Here is a 16385-nt window from a genome sequence, read left to right as displayed (position 1 = left end):
AGCGGCAGGTGATGAACAGGAGCAATAAAACAGGCAGAAGAGTTAAAATCAAGTCATAAATGATAACAGCAATACACAAACAACAATAATAATAATAATAATAATACTAAAAGTGTTAGTACGCTATTTACAAAACACACAAAATACACTGTATGAAACATCCAGTGGTAATAAAAGGGAGACTTTGTAGTCATGAGCAATACAACGTTCATTAATGTTCAATAAAGGGATCTTGTGACGGTGATGACATACGTGCAATGTGAGACATAATGAGCGTTGTAAATATGAGATAATGAACAACGCAAACCAACGAGCAACGCAAAGCAGAGATACGAGGCAGGCAAGGCAGAGATTACGAGCAATATAAAAGAGAGATCATCAGCGATAAAACAGATAAGATAACGCTCAGGGTGGACCAGAGTCAATGAGGGGAAGGGGCCACTTCACCAGTCCAACAGTGTGATGGTCTGAGGGGAGAAGCTGTCCTCCAACCTGCTGGTTCCAGACCAGCCACCACCGCCAGCGGGACGCCGGGGGGGGGGGGGGGCTGGCTCCTTCTAGGGCCCCACTTGTGGTCGGGCGGCTCTTTAGAATGACGCGACTTAGACCACATGGCACCACCGACCGCGGCTCTTACGGCTTTTAGGCGCATTTATTGCTGGACCGCGAGACCGCCCCGGGCGCCTGGAGGATTGCGCTGTGCGCCGATCAGCCGGGAAAGGCGAGGGGAGGCTTCTCCTGGTATCAAAGTTGGGAAGGAATCTCTGGAACCACTGCGTTAACTCCATTACTTCATACCCGGTCCAATGCACAGAACTCTACCAGCAGGCGTGATGGCGTTGCTTGCCCTTGATAGATGACCTTGACCCCAAATGGTGATCGGTATTAACTTTTTCCGTGACCCGTGCACTGTACCTCAGATCCTTCTGAAATCATCACAGATAGTCTCAACACCCTTGAGAGCTATACGACTGACCCCGAGATTATCAGCGACTATCAAACCTAAACCTGATGTACACATTTTTAAATCTTCTTTTAAATCTATTTTTTTTACCTCAAATAGGATTGTCCTTGACCCTAAATGCAAAAATGACCTGAAATCCCCGAAACAATACAATAAAAGTTCAAAAGTTGCATCTGACCAATTGTTTTAGGCTGATTAGCATAACGATCCAAGCTCCCTAGCAGTCTCGAGCACGTCGTCAGTTTCGGTCGTTGTTGAGGAACGAACGGGAAAAGGAGGATCCCCAAACATCCCGTCGGACAGAGACAGATAAGCGGGGCTGCGGGGTCTCCTCACACCCTCATCGGAGGGATTACTCCGTGAAATATGTGTCCATGTGTGAGTGATCAGGCGTTCCGACGGGCGCGCACGAGGGAGAGGGAGAGGCTGAGAGAGTGAGACGGAGCGAGAGTCTGACACTATCGTCGCCATCGCACCTGAGGCGAGAGGAAAGGGGAAGTGTGGCGCACTGTTTCCGTGGCAACCGACGGAATCATCATCAGGGAAGGGGGCACGGAGGGGGGCTTTTGTTTTTCCAGGTGTAACCGCACAATCGCACGCGCGCGCACGCACACACACACACACGCGCGCAGGTAGACGGCTATGCATCCTGACATGCTCTCACCAAGCGGGCGTGGTGGAAGTGGAGAGACTGATGATTTGATGCTGTTGCCGGGGGCGACCGTGAGCCAGAAGGGCCCGGGGCCGGGAACAGAGGGAAGGGTCGGACGATGACGACGTGAGGAATGCTCCCTGCAGAGGCGCCAGCTACAGGGTCCGATGGGGTTGGCCGGACTCACCGGGGCTGCACCCTCTGCCATGGTACAGGCGTTAAAAATGTTGAATGCAATTTCAATTCAAAAGTTTAATTATGCCCTTCCGTGCCACGGAGAGGAAGTATTTACTGAGGTAAATTGGACATTTCTCTTCTCCGCCCCCCCCCCCCATCGGGCTTTGTAAACAAAAACAAAACGGACAGGGCGGACGGAGCATGAATAATAACCTGAATAGTAATGACTGAAAATGTTGGGAACCGCAACTCAAAATATGCAACGCTCAACCTGGGCGGCCTGCTTATTACCGGGCGGGAGGGTTTCCAGCACGGTGGCCTGCTCCAGCCAACATCTCAGCCGAGTTTCGGATTAAAACACTTTGCGCATAAGGCGCGCGGGCTTTCCTGCCAGCCTGCTCGTCAAAGGGCCTCTCCCCGCAGGTACTTATTGGCACGGCCTGGGAATAGGGGTCCAGCCTCTCGGTCGCAGGCGGCTGCTTCCTCTCATCCCAAGGAGACGACGGATGACGCGGCCCCTGTACCGCGGATCCCGGAGAGCGCCGCTTCTCAGGGGCCCTTCGAGCGGGCGGGAGGGCAATGCCTTTCACGGTGGCCAGGACTCCTCCGGCCGCGACCAGCCGCCCGGCTTCATCGCGGCGCGGACGAGGACCCCGCCCGGGGGCCCCGGTCCGTTGGTTCTCGTGGTCGCCAGGGCGTCCGAAGACGCCGGCGTCCGGGAGGGTCACCGGAGGTCGGCTGCGGATCGGGTGGGGGAGGCCTTCGCCACTGCCTTGCTGTTGCCAGTCCAACCCATCACCTCGTCCGAGTCCCCGGAGCCCGGGCTCTGCCGCGAGGTCAGAGCACCCGGCCCCGGGCCAACGCCTCTCCCCGCGCGCGGCGGCGGCACCCAAAACGAGCCATTTCTTTTAAATAGCTTGTTTTAAACCCACACTGTCGTTCTAGAAGCTACGGTACCTTACACAGCGAAAAAGGGGTTTGAGGCGATGAATTAATCCTGAAGAAAGCTTGACGTGATTGTCTTACCTTCCTATGGAACGGGGGAAACACTAAAACCGTGTTTCCAACCGAGCTCTTTAAAGTACATTTTCTAGTTTGTAAACTTGGGAAGAAATTTCCAGCAAGACGCACGATATTGCTCGAGCCCCTTTGGTCTCGTCAAGGAAGCCCTCGTGGGGACTTATTATCGCCTTGAGGAGGATTTCTGGAGAATTATTTGCAGGGTCAGACTGAAGTGGAAACCACATTTTGCGCTCGAGCACAGCGGAGTGCCGTTATGAAACAGCTTCATTATCGAGTCAATAACAGGTGTGACAGACAGATATTTGGCTGAATCCAGTCTGCTCAACCCTCCTGTTACACAGGAGGAAACATGTGCTCAGGCAAAGGTCATCTTAGCAGTGATGAGTAACAAGCTCTTTTTTATGAATTTTGTGCGGGGGCTGGTTATCGGATTTCAAATTTTTTTCATGTCATCAAGTCATCACTTCGCTGGCGTTCATCCCCAAACGTCCTCACCGAAGTCGCTCACTCCTTTAGTGCCAGCGCGGGCTTTGCCTCCTCGGCTGTATTTCCCGCCAGTTTCCCGGTTTGAGTTTTATGCGGCCCATCGAAAATTAGCACAAACAATCAAAATATTGACCGAGATACAAGTGTCGTAGAGACAACAGTGATGAAACTCTTCCCACTGCACAGACGGCGTTCAGCGCCGACGCCAATTCCACCAATAAAGACTCATTTGGACTCGACCAATGAGGAACGCCTTCAGGACGCGTACATCGTGAATATTCATATCTTGCCAAGAAAAGAATTCCGCCGGTCGTCTGGGCTTTCTCTTCTCCCTTTTCCTACCGGCTGAATAAAGTTGTTTATTCTGGGATATGCAGCTCATTAAGAAGCTGTTGTCGCTGTTATTCTCCTGCCGTGACGATAAAAAATAATGCCGGGGAAGGAGTGATTGTCCTCTTTTTTCCCCCATTAAAACCACACAGCTGTGCCCGCTTAAATATGTCTATTATTTGGTTCATATTATTGTGGTTTGGTTTATATCGGCTTATATTATTCTCTTTTATGCAAACTTGACAATTAACATTCGGAAATAACAAAAAATAAACACACAAAGAAAAGGCTCTGCTGCGTCCCCGCTCGTCTAACCTCTCCCCAGGAAATGTTATGTCATTTTAATTTTGTCCAGGCTTTGTCCAGGCATCTTGTTTTCTTAATGCGAGGCAGACACTCTTTTTTTCTTTTTTTCCATTTTGAGTTGTCTTTGACCTTTATAAATGGGCACAAAAATGATAAGGGAAACTGAGAAAAAAATATATATTTAAACTTTCGAACACCACCAACGAGAGTTCTGAAAATATGAAGAAATATTGTATTATAAAATGAAAATAAGAATCTTACCCCTGCTGACTTTTCTTTTCACATTGAGGAGCACATGCACATGTTTCATCTTGAGGTGATGCAAATGTTTTTGTTTAATTTCACTTCATTAATTTTTCGGAATAATTCTCTTAATCCTCTTTTTAGTGACGGTGCCTGAATTCACAGCTGCACAGCCGCTGTGACGCGACTGGTCTCCGTCAAAACCCGAAACTCAAATCTTTTGGATTATTCCGACAGTTTATTCCACATTACTTATTGTTTGTTTTGGGTATTTATTTATTGTTCTTTATCGATTTTGGGGTCTTCACAGATAGAGTCTGTACCATGCAATCACAAAAGTAATGAAGTACAGTACGACCTAACCTTGTAACTTGATTAGAAATTCAACTAAAATTTTGGTCTCAGTCCATCATCCTTTTCCCACCTTCACAACTGGACTGATGATGAATGATTTTCATTTTCCTGCAGAGAGGGACATTTCGATATTCCTCAATTTACCCAATTTACATCCAATGATAATGTTTCCCTTTGAAAAGCGTCCTTTTTTTTGTACAAACTGGACACTTAAAAAAAAACAAAAAATGTAATATCTACTCAATAAAGTACGGCAACGAGGAAAGTTGTAACCTGATCTTACGCCCTCTTCCACCTCCTCCACCTCCACCCTCCTCCGCCTCACCTCCTCCGCTGTCCTTCTCCTCCTCCTCGATGCTGCTCTTGATGCTGTCGTACTCCTCGTCGATGTTCTGGTTGCCCCGGATCTGGCTGAGCACGCGGCGGGCCCTCTGCGTCAGGCCCCTCTGGATGAGCCAGCGGGGGCTCTCCGGCAGGAACAGGAAGCCCACGAACTGCAGCGTGGCGGGCAGCGCGGACAGGCCCAGCATGTACCTGGAGAGAGGGGCGGCGTCGGGGGGACAGTTACCACAAGTCGGCGCGGAGCCCGCGGGCGGCTTGGGAATCTCGACTTGCTTGCTTGAAAACAAGTGGAGAAAATACTTTGTTCAATTAGAATCAGTTGGTTTGGTCCCGTCAAACAATCGTCGTACTTTATATTCATCGACACAGATGACAGTGATGTGAGTTCTATCAAACAAGGCTGTTTGTGTTTCTTTTCCTAAAATGCAAATTGGGTTTTTTTGACGTCCGCGTTTTGAAGGAATTCAAGTTTTGAAGATTACGATCTTTGGTGTTAAGTGTGCGGCGCTGCCAGCACACAGAGCGAAGGAGAGAGGGGGGGGGGGTAAAGAAAGAGAGAGTGAGAGAGAGAGAGAGAGACACACAGGGTGGGAGGGAGGGAGGAATGTTTAAAACATCCAACATGGCCACTCTCAGTACATCTGAGGAACAGATTTCATGCATGGGACACTTGGAACGGACGCTCTCCATCTGCCGCCATGAGACTGGAGAGGACGAGAGATGAGCGGGGGGTGAGGGGAGGAGAGCAGGAGAAAGGAGAGGAGGGGAGGAGAGGAGGAGAGGAGAGGAGGAGAGAGGAGAGGAGAGGAGGAGAGAGGAGAGGAGAGGAGAGGAGAGGACGAGAGAGGAGAGGAGAAGAGGAGAAGACTGAAACTAAGAAGCTCCATCCTACATACGCAGCTGATTTTCCAGCTTCATCCGTGTCCGTGTGTGTGTGTGTGTGTGTGTGTGTCTATGTTTCTATGTGTGTGTGTCCATATGTCTCTCTATGTGTGTCTATGTGTGTGTCTCTATATACAGTGCTGCTATGTGTCCATGTCTCAATGTCTGTGTGTCTATTTGCATGTGCGGTTCTATGTGTGTGTGTGTGTGTGTGTCTGTGTCTGTGTGTATGTGTGCGTGTGTGTCTATGTGTGTTTCTATATTTCTATGTGTGCGTGTCTATAAGTCTCTGTGTGTCTATGTGTATGTCTGTATACAGAGTGCTGTATGTGTCTGTGTCTCAATGTGTGTTTGTGTGTGTCTATGTGTGTGTCTTTACGTGTCTATATGTGTGTGTGTGTGTGTCTGTGTGCAGTATGCGTGTGTGTGTGTCTATGTGTGGTTCTATATTTCTATATGTATGCGTGTCTATAAGTCTCTGTGTGTCTATGTGTGTGTCTGTATATAGAGTGCTGTATGTGTCTGTGTCTCAATGTGTGTTTGTGTGTGTCTATGTGTGTGTCTTTATGTGTCTATATGTGTGTGTGTGTGTGTATGTGTGTCTCTGTGTGTGTCTAAAGTAGTTGTGTGTGTGTCAATGTGCCCGTGTGTAGGTCTATATACTATGTGTGTCTATTTGCGTGTCTCAATATGTGTGTGTGTGTGTGTGTGTGTGTGTGTGTGTGTGTGTGTGTGTGTGTGTGTGTGTGTTTGGCCCCACCTCCAGCCATCACGCGGTAGGTAGCTGAAGGCCCCGTCGATGAGGCTGGCGGTGAACTGGCCCCCGGTGATGAAGAGCGTGTTGACGGTGACCAGCTGGCCCCGCAGGTGTGGCGGCGACGCCTCGGCGATGTACACCGGCACCGTCATCGAGGCGATGCCTGCCGAGAGGTGAGAACCCAAATTAGATAGCCCGGCGGGGAGCGTGGGGGCCCCTCCGCTGTGGTCCCCACACTCAAAACATTTGGGAGATGATCAGAGGTTGAGCCCGATCAAACCCGTTTCTTGCCGGGCCATTTGACCCGGGACTGAAACTTGGGTTTTTCAATTCCCGCTGATGACAAATGCGGTGTGTGAGCAGGTGTTACCGGGTTTTTGGCACGGTGGAAAAAGGGGTAGAAGAAGTTTAAATCTTTTTTGGGATTGATTTGAAAAAGTAATCGTTTTTTCTTTCTAATTAGTAAAACGCGGTGAAAATACAGAATTTTAATTTATTCTAACACACAGTACATGGATTCTGTAGAATCAGAATGTGTTTATTCTGCCTGGCACATTTACATATACAAGGAATTTGTCTGAATAGCTTAACAGTCTGAAAAAAAATGGAGAATAAAATACTAATCAAATAAAATGTAATAAGTGAAATACAAAATAAAATAAAAACAAAAAATGGAAAATATACGCAAATAGATGAACGATACCAAACAGAAATAGTCAAATACCGAAAAATATGCATAATATCTAAAATGCAATACTATGCACAAGACAGATTATTGTATTGGACATATAGGGTGCTAATATTAGTTTTTATATTAATTATTATATTAATATGTAATAAATGGCTTATATATAGTTCTATGTTGTCCCCCTGTGGAATGATGAAAGGATGAAAGTTATAAAAGGACGAGTTAAAACCATATAGAATGTGTTTTTGTGTCTTCTTCAGTGAGATATGCTGCAGATTAATTATAAATGAATAAATCCACACTGTAATTTTAATTAACCAAAACATATGAACAGACGCACGCGCGCGCACACACACACCCACCCACCCACGCACGCACACACACACACACACACACACACACACACACACACACACACACACACACACACACACACACATTCAGTAGCAGTGCGGGCCATAGGGCCGTGCCTTCCTCCAGCTGGCTCCTGATGAGCTCTATTAATAGTCTCCAAACACTGTCCACTGCCCTACCCCCCAATCCCCCTTCCAATATCGGCACACCGCCACGGCGACGTGGCTACCGGTTGCTACGGTAACGGCTCACCGGAAAACCTGCTGGGGGAGATGGGGGAGACGGATCGATATCGCGGCAGCGTCGATACAGAAGGACGTCTTATCACAATAACACAATACAGGAAGCCATGTTGATACAGACCATAATACGTGCTGATGGTTATTCATGTCAAATAATCCAAGTGTGATTCAACACATTCGCCCTTTCTCAATGTGCGTTCTTGTCTGTTCTTGTGTTCTTGTGGACTTGTGAAACGTCATCAGTTGCAGCCCAAGTACTGTTCCAATTCAAAGTACGCATCAAGTCAAGTCCAGTCCAAATGCCCGGATGTGGACTTGCTCCACCCATTTTATGGAGGATGCATCGGTGGTGACTTGTGTGGACTTGGACAGCCAAGTATCCCAGAATGCATTTCGCAGAATGACCGTCCTGCGTTCTCCCGTCCCCGGGAGTCTGGACTCCCGAGTCGAACTTGCCAAGTCTGAACTACCAAGTCCGCAAGTCCGGACTTCGCATACTTGGTATTGAGAAACGCAGATTGACTTAGGTATCTCGTGATTGTCAAGTTTCATATCGGACTAACTCTCCGATGAACGATGAACAATGAGTTTAGTTTTACAAGTTACTGCCGCAGCCACGTCAGAGCAAATGTTCTTCCACGTTGGGGATTTTAACTCATTTCATCCTCATTAGTGGTATTGATAGTAGTATTAGGAGGAGTGGTAGTAACCATGGTACTTTTACACCTTGTAGTTCAGCAAAGTGGTCCTTGCTATTGAAAAATAGGTATACTTTTGTTCAACCCAATAGTTAAAATTCTTATTAAAACGCTGCTTCCCATTATTTACTGAATAACCATCGACAGAACAACCTCGCTGAGCTGGTGGGAAACTTACCACTCTGCTGCAGCTTCTCATCGCTTCAATTCAGTCCAATTGGGCAAACTAAGCTTTCTACGCCTTAAAAAAAAAAGACTTAAAAAATTATTTAAAAAAAAACATTCAAAAAAACAAAAAAACTAGAAGCTCATATTAGGAGTAGTAGGAGAGTTTTTTTTCTATTATACCGAAGAGCTAATGGTCAAAAACTGTGAATTTCATCAGGTTTTTATCGACTCTTTTACACTTCCAAAACGCTATTCTGCGAATAGGCAAAATAGTTGTCAACAAAGAAAAGATCTCCAGACTTGTTCTCCGGGGGCCGAGTGCAGAGTGAGAAGACGCAGCAGAGTGGTAAGCTGCTCAACACTAAAGAGTAAAGAGGAAAGAGTTTGTTTCTCAGTGGTAGCGTTCAGCGAGGTTGTCTGGTTGAACAGTGATAAATTGCAGGAACGAACATTATCACAGGACGTGGGTTGAAAAATAGCGAAACCGATCCGTTAAGCCTTCTACATACTGTACACGAAGAAATGCAAATGTATACATGTGATGCTATAACCCAATGTGGGAGTTGTTAAATTCAGATTATTACAAACGTATTATAATAAAGCTATTATTACAAAACATACCACCTAATAATAAACTCTCTTCTTATCTGTCACTTTAATTTCATAGTCATGAGAGCCTGTTGCTTAGATACAACTGATAAATAGTCTTTAGGTTTTGAAAACTTGTTGAGCTTTTGTGTGTGTACCATTATATACAGGTGTTATATACAGTAAACATGTTATATACCGTTGTGTTATATACAGGTAAAATGTGATACAAAGTTAACATGTTATTTACAGTTATGTTATATAGAATTAACATGTTACAGTACAGTTATAATGTTATGTACAGTGATATTATTAACAGTAATAATATTATATACAGTAATAACCTTACATAGTTATGTTATATAGAGTGATAATCTTATATGCTATATACTATTATTAAGGAATATACAGTGATTATCTTATATACCGTTATAATGTTATATATTGTTATAATGTTATATACGTTGTGTTATATGAAGTTTTAATGTTATGTACATAGACAATGTTATATATTGTTAGGTCATATACAGTAAGAATGTTGTATAAAGTGACAATGTTATATACAGTGATAATGTTATATACAGTTATAACGTTATGTATATAGTTATAATGTTATATTTAGTTATAATATATAGTTTAAATGTTATTTGCCGTTATAATGCTATATACAGTTCTAATGTTATATACAGTAATAGCGTTATATAATGTTCTAATGTCACATATGGTGATAATGTTATGTTACATACTGTTAGTGTTATACTGTATACAGTGGCAATGTTATGTTACATACTGTTATGTTATATACTGTTATAATTTCACATACAGTGATAATGTTATATGTTACATACCGTTGTCTTATATACTGTATATAACGTTGTTATAAGCAGTGATAACTCAATGGAATCACGTTGTGCTGATTACTACACTAATAACTAAATTCACTACAGCTCCATGTGGGCTTCAGCACCACGGACAGCTCCACTCCAAACAGAGTTCCCCACTCCACTGGGTTTGAAGGGTCTGACTGGAGCAGGAAAGAAAGAAAGAAAGAAAGAAAGAAAGAAAGAAGTATGACTGATGGACAAGCAAAGTGACTGACTGAAGTACAAAGTGAAAGAACAAATGAGAGAAAGAATGAAAGAAAGAAAGAAATAAAAAAAAGAGCGGTAAGTGGAGGGGGGCTGATGGAGGAGGCTAATTAGCCTCTAATGGACGCTTCTGGGAAACATAGATGGAGAGAGCAGTTAGATATATAAATAGAAGAGAAGATGAATCCTGGAGAGGAAGAAGAGACTGTCTGCTGATTACACACCAATGATGGATGAGTGTGTGTGCATGTGTGCGTGTGCGTGTGTGCGTGTGTGTGTGTGTGTGTGTTTGTGTGTGTGTGTGTGTGACCGTGCACCTGATTTAGAGATTGGAGAGCTGAGAGGAAAGATCGTCAAAACATGGTGGATCATTTTTAACCTTGTGGAGATATTATGTTATTATTGTTATTTTTCCTTGTTATATTATTTTTGGCTTTTATTTGCTTTATAGTTTTGTTTATTTTGGGGGGTGTTTACTGAGATGTGAGATTAAGGAAAGTCAGGTTTATACAAAATAAACATATTTCGCTGTTTATTTGCACCTTTATCAGGCAACACATTAACCAGAAAAAGGTGAATAACCTGAAAAAAAGGCGATATTGTGAACGACGGGGTTTACATTATTTTGAGTCTTTCAGCGAAATCCAGTTCAAAATATTCCGTTTGGTTGGAAGGAAAAGAGAAAGTGACGTGCCGTTGCTTCGTGGATTTTAGCTTTTCTGAAAAGGTCACATTTTATATATATTTTTTTCGCCTCTTGTCCGACATTTTTTTTCCCCATCGATGTTTTTTACAAAAACATTTTTACAAAAATTTGCTTTGGCCTAGAAACCTGCATCTATACTGGACGACACTTTTTTTTATTTAGCGTAATTACTATTAATTAGCTTTATTACTAAATGTTGTTATTATTTTCATTGATAATTGTTAGGTTTATTCAAGGTTTTTTTTCGGTCTCCTAGTTCATTTCTAGGTTTGTTGCATATTGCCCTTTTCTTTTTTCTTATTTCTATTTTTATTCCTAATACTTTATTATTAGTTCTATGTTATTTCGCTTTTAAAAAGGCTGAGAAAACAAACCGGGCACAAGCATTTCACTGCATTTGGAATGTGGTACTGTTTAAATGCATATGACAACAAACTTGAACTTAAACTAAACTTAAACATGTTATTTGCGCCTATTATTATGATGTGAGCTGCTGTGACACTATTTCCCTCCAGGGATAAATAAAGTATCTATCTATATATCTATCTATCCATCTATCTATATATATCTATCTATCTATCTATATATCTATCTATCTGTCTGTCTATCAGTCTATCTATCTGTCTGTCTATCAGTCTATCTATCTATCTATCTGGCTATCTATCTTTCTGTCTGTCAGTCTATCAATCTGTCTTTCTGTCTGTCTGTCTATCTATCTATCTCTCTGTCTGTCTGTCTATCTGTCTGTCTGTCTGTCTATATATCCATCCATCTCCCAAATGGGTCGGTCCAGTGGCATGAAACATGAACATGAAAACCTGGCGATTGAACCTCCAGCAATGTTCATCAAACTGAAACTAGGAAAGCGACCCGCTGTGTCCCGAGTCCCGTCCAGGGGTCAGTGTTCCGACTGACGGGGCCAAATCTTCCACTCACATCACACAACAACCTCCCCACGGGGCCCGGTTAAAGGTCAGCTCACCAATAATTGCCCGGGACCAGAGTCAGCCACGATCGGGGTCTGTTCGGAAATGCAAAGTGAGACGACGACTGGAAACGTTGGCTCGTTAACGTCTAATTGGGAGAGCGAGAGCGAGAGAGAGAGAGAGAGAGAGAGAGAGAGAGAGAGAGAGAGAGAGAGAGAGAGAGAGAGAGAGAGAGAGAGAGAGAGAGAGAGAGAGAGAGAGAGGGTTTTGATGGAGCCGGGGTCACGTACGTATGTGCCGGTGTTAATGAAGGCCAGCGTCGCGGTGGGAGATTCAAATAGGGTGAGGGAGGGAGGAAGTTTGCATCGTTATGCATATTTACGGCTTAAGCGCCCCCGCTAATTAGCCCCTCCCAGGTCAAGGGTCCGGGCGGCTCGACAACCCACGCTTGGCAGAGTGGCTTGGAATGAATGCCTCGACGACCGCGTTATTGAAAACATGGACTTTCTGACAGACTAGGTGTTCGTTTTATCTGTGATGACATCATCAAGAGGGTACAATTATCTCTAGAATCTGGCGGCAAGGATGCGTAATTCTATAATACAGAATTTATATTGTGATTGAGAACAGCTGACTACCACCAGGGGGCAGTACCGGACACAACAATCACGGACAAACGCGTCAACCTCTGGGCAGCGTGTCTTCTTGTTCTCATTGTACCGGAGAACAGGAAAAGAATGAAAAGCCCTTGTCGCTTGCCGTAGCGCCCTCTGGCCGCAGAGTGTTGTGCCGCAACGGGAGCTCTGCAGCAGACGTTTCTGTTTTTTTGAGGGGGGGGTTTTTCGGGGCTAATCGAACGCGGCGCGTTTGGAACATTTTTAATACGAAAAGCATCGTGTCTGCGTCGTGCCGTATCGTCTCAACTTCGTTCGACGAGGCTTGACTGATCGAGGCTGAGCCGGGGTAATGTCTGACCCCCAGTCGGTCGTAAACAAAACTCTTTTACTCGTCCCGGCGAGCCTGCGGCTCCTCCAAGGGGCATCGGGGGGGGCGCTTACCCCCCTCGGGGGTTCATTTCTCAACGGACGCGGGGAACGATCGCCTGGGCTCGGCGCTCGCCCCGGAACACCAATCCCCGCGGTCCTGTCCGCTGCGACTGGATGACTCCGTCGTTGGGTGCGGCCACTACTAGATGGGCGGCACGTCGGATCCCCGTCAAATCCAGAGCGGCGGGGAAAACCTGGTGGAGGCCTCCGAGCTCCACGTCAGAGTGGCGGAGCAGGAGGGCGGGGAGAAGAAAAGCAAAGGGAGGGGAGAAGACCGAGAGAGAGAGAGAGAGAGAGAGAGAGAGAGAGACAGAGAGAGAGAGAGACAGAGGGGCGGGGCCAGGGGAGGCTACCAAGGGAACAACGGAGATAACGGAGAGGGGGAGATACATGAGGAGAAAATGGCACATGGGGAAGGTGGATGAGGGTTGTAATGTAGGTCTGGATGGGGGTATGGGGGGCGGGTAGGAGAGGAATGGGAAAAGTGGGATCAGCTGCGGGGCCTTCAATTCAATACGTGCGTAACCATGACAACGGGCTCCTGGACACCCTCCTCAGAGCATCAGCGCGATTATGTGTGTTTAGCATGTCGCTGCCACATTCTACCATCTAGTGTGAAAGCCGCTTTCACTCCGTCCGCTGTTCTCCGCTGTTCTCCAAGGACAGAATCGGAAGATTTAGAATCAGAACCGGAAATAAAATCTGAATCAGGACGCGGCTCCCGAGAACAAGATCCTGGCCAAACATGACCTGGAACGCGGCGGACCAGGGTGACATCTGCTTCGCGGCTTGCAAGTTGAGAATGCAAATGAGCGTTAAGACTAAGAGGAATCGCACACAGATGGACGGAGCGGGGAGGAGTGGATGGATGTGAGAAGGGGTCTCTTCCAGGCACGTGCGTGGCGCCGTCTTTAACGGGTGCGGTTTTTTTTTTTTGTTGTTTTTTTTTCAAAGCGCGAATGGGCATCGAATGGCGCCGGGCGGGCGCTCCGCCGCGCCGCTCCGTTTCCTAATGGAACGAAACAAAACGCCGTGCGAAATGGGAACGCTTCGTCACCCCGACCCCGTCGACAGATTGCACCAGAGCGGCGAAATGCCAAAAACCGGACCAGAGCTGGGGGTCCACGTGCATTTTCTTTTCTTTTTTGAGCACCTGCCCCTCTTGACATCTCTGCACGGGCCAGGTCTCTTCGCACCACGGGAGCAGGTCTGCAAATCATGCAAAGTGGCTCCGATAAGGAGCAGAAAAAAAACGTACTCAAAAGAGGATTCATCATGAAATATACAAAGTCTCCCATGCACTTGAACACCTCCTGTATGAGTGAAGTGAGGATGTGTGTGTGTGTGTGTGTGTGTGTGTGTGTGTGTGTGTGTGTGTGTGTGTGTGCGTGTGCGTGTGCGTGTGCGTGTGCGTGTGTGCGCGTGAGCGTGACCTGCTCTGTGTTTACAATGCTTTCCATCTCGGTTGGCTAAGTGCTGCACTTACCTGGAGCCCTCTGAACTTTGGCCCCACGCATGTGATTAGGACCCAAGGCGGCGGCCTGGTCTTACATGTCTTTATCAAGTAAAAAAAAAACAAAACAAGCAAACCACGGCCTTGAACGCAGCTCCTTCACACACACAGCAGCCAAGTGGGAGCCGAGCGGAACTTCAAGTGGGAGAGAAAACATTTTATTAACTTGAGAGAGAGAAGAAAAAATGGAACCATTCCAACAAACATTACGAAGTCCTACTCAGACAATGAGTTACCTGGGAGACAGTCACTGCAACTAGTGGAGGGATAGTCAGAGGATAAATCCGAATGCTGCTGCATTAAGATCTCCAACTAACAATATGTGCAATACACGTACTCTGGTTCCTATTTATGGTTATTTTTTATTAATTTTTATTATTTATATATATATATATATATATATATATATATATATATATATATATATATATATATATATATATACATTTTCTATTGTTTATAGTGTGTACTTGATATGCACTCTATTTTCTGCTGTAACCTTTTTGCTGCTGGAACGATGGAAATTTCCCCGTTGTGGGACGAATAAAGGGTTGTCTCATCTCGTCTCGTCTCGCCTCGTCTCGTCTCGTCTCGTCTCGTCTCGTCTCGTCTCATCTCATCTCATCTCATCTCATCTCATCTCATCTCATCTCATCTCATCTCATCTCATCTCATCTCATCTCATCTCATCTCATCTCATCTCATCTCATCTCACCTCACCTCATCTCATCTCATCTCATCTCATCTCATCTTAACTAAGATGCTTTCATTTTAGAACGGACCCCGCGTTGGTAGCCGCGGGGCCGTGGACGCAGCATTTTTTCGACACAGGGAACTTTAAGTGGGAAAGAAAAACAACCAAGCAAACGCCAAACTAACTGACAGCTAAAGACACAGGACACACCCCAGCACCACGCTCCGTCTTCTCGCCGGGTTGTACTCGGACAAGGACAGAGTCAAAATAATGTTCAGACTTTATGTTCAGACAATTCAAACAACTATGATCTCCAGCGACAATGTGTCCCCCCCCCCCCCATTATTATTATTTGATCAATAAACCACGTGTTTACAACCGCGGGGCGGAGTGACCGAGGGGGCTTGAACACGGTGGCCAAGGGTAAACTTAAGTGGAACTTAAAGTGGAAAAATAAACAAACAAACAAACAAACAAACAAACAAAACGGCGCATTCACTTCAACAAAATAGAAACTTGACAACTAACGACACACCGCGAACACCCGCTCTTCTTACCGAGTCCCACTCCGACGATGAGCCGCCCGACCAGGAACACCTCCTTGCCCGGGGCGGCGCTCAGCACCACGCCGCCCAGGGCGAACGATCCGCTGGCCAGCAGGACGCACGCCCGGCGCCCCAGCAGCCCGTTGAGGAAGCCGCCCAGCGGGGCGGACAGCGCCGCCGCCGCCGGGGCTCCGGAGACCAGCAGCTCCTGCCACAGGGCGCTGAGGCTCATCCGCCGCCGGAGCAGCAGCATGGCCCCGGAGATCACCCCTGCGTCGTAGCCGAACAGGAAGCCGCCCAGCGCGGAGAACACCGCCAGGACGTACACGAAGGCGGGCGTCACGTCCTGCTGGAACTGCTTCCGAGCCGCCCGCTCCAGGTCCCCGGTGGAGGCGGCGGCGGCGGCGGCGGCGGTGGCGGACGCGGACGCGGACGCAGAGCTGGAGCTGGGGGACCCCGCCGCCGCCGCCGCTTGGCTGCTGATGCTGGCGGCGGACGGAGCTCGGATGAGGCTCCGCTCCCCGCCGTCGCTCGCCCTCTTCTTCCTCCGTTCGCCCATCAGGTTGCTCATGCTGCGGAGGTTGTACTCATGGTCGCCCGACTTGCGCGACAT

The 16385-nt window shown here is 46.6% G+C and overlaps 1 protein-coding gene across 1 annotated transcript in view; it reads right to left on the bottom strand.

Annotated features, from left to right (window-relative positions):
* slc2a13a (solute carrier family 2 member 13a) overlaps nucleotides 1-16385 on the bottom strand; it is a gene marked incomplete at both ends in the record, with an annotated part of 67168 nt that extends 50783 nt beyond the window's left edge. The window contains 3 exons of the mRNA XM_080022696.1: nucleotides 4861-5069; nucleotides 6520-6679; nucleotides 15785-16385. Coding sequence (XP_079878822.1) covers nucleotides 4861-5069; nucleotides 6520-6679; nucleotides 15785-16385 — 970 coding nt within the window. The remainder of the gene's footprint in view (nucleotides 1-4860; nucleotides 5070-6519; nucleotides 6680-15784) is intronic.

The sequence above is a fragment of the Zeus faber genome, assembly GCF_960531495.2.
Source record: "Zeus faber genome assembly, chromosome: 21".
NCBI lineage: Eukaryota > Metazoa > Chordata > Actinopteri > Zeiformes > Zeidae > Zeus > Zeus faber.
This window is presented reverse-complemented; position numbering and strand designations above follow the sequence as displayed.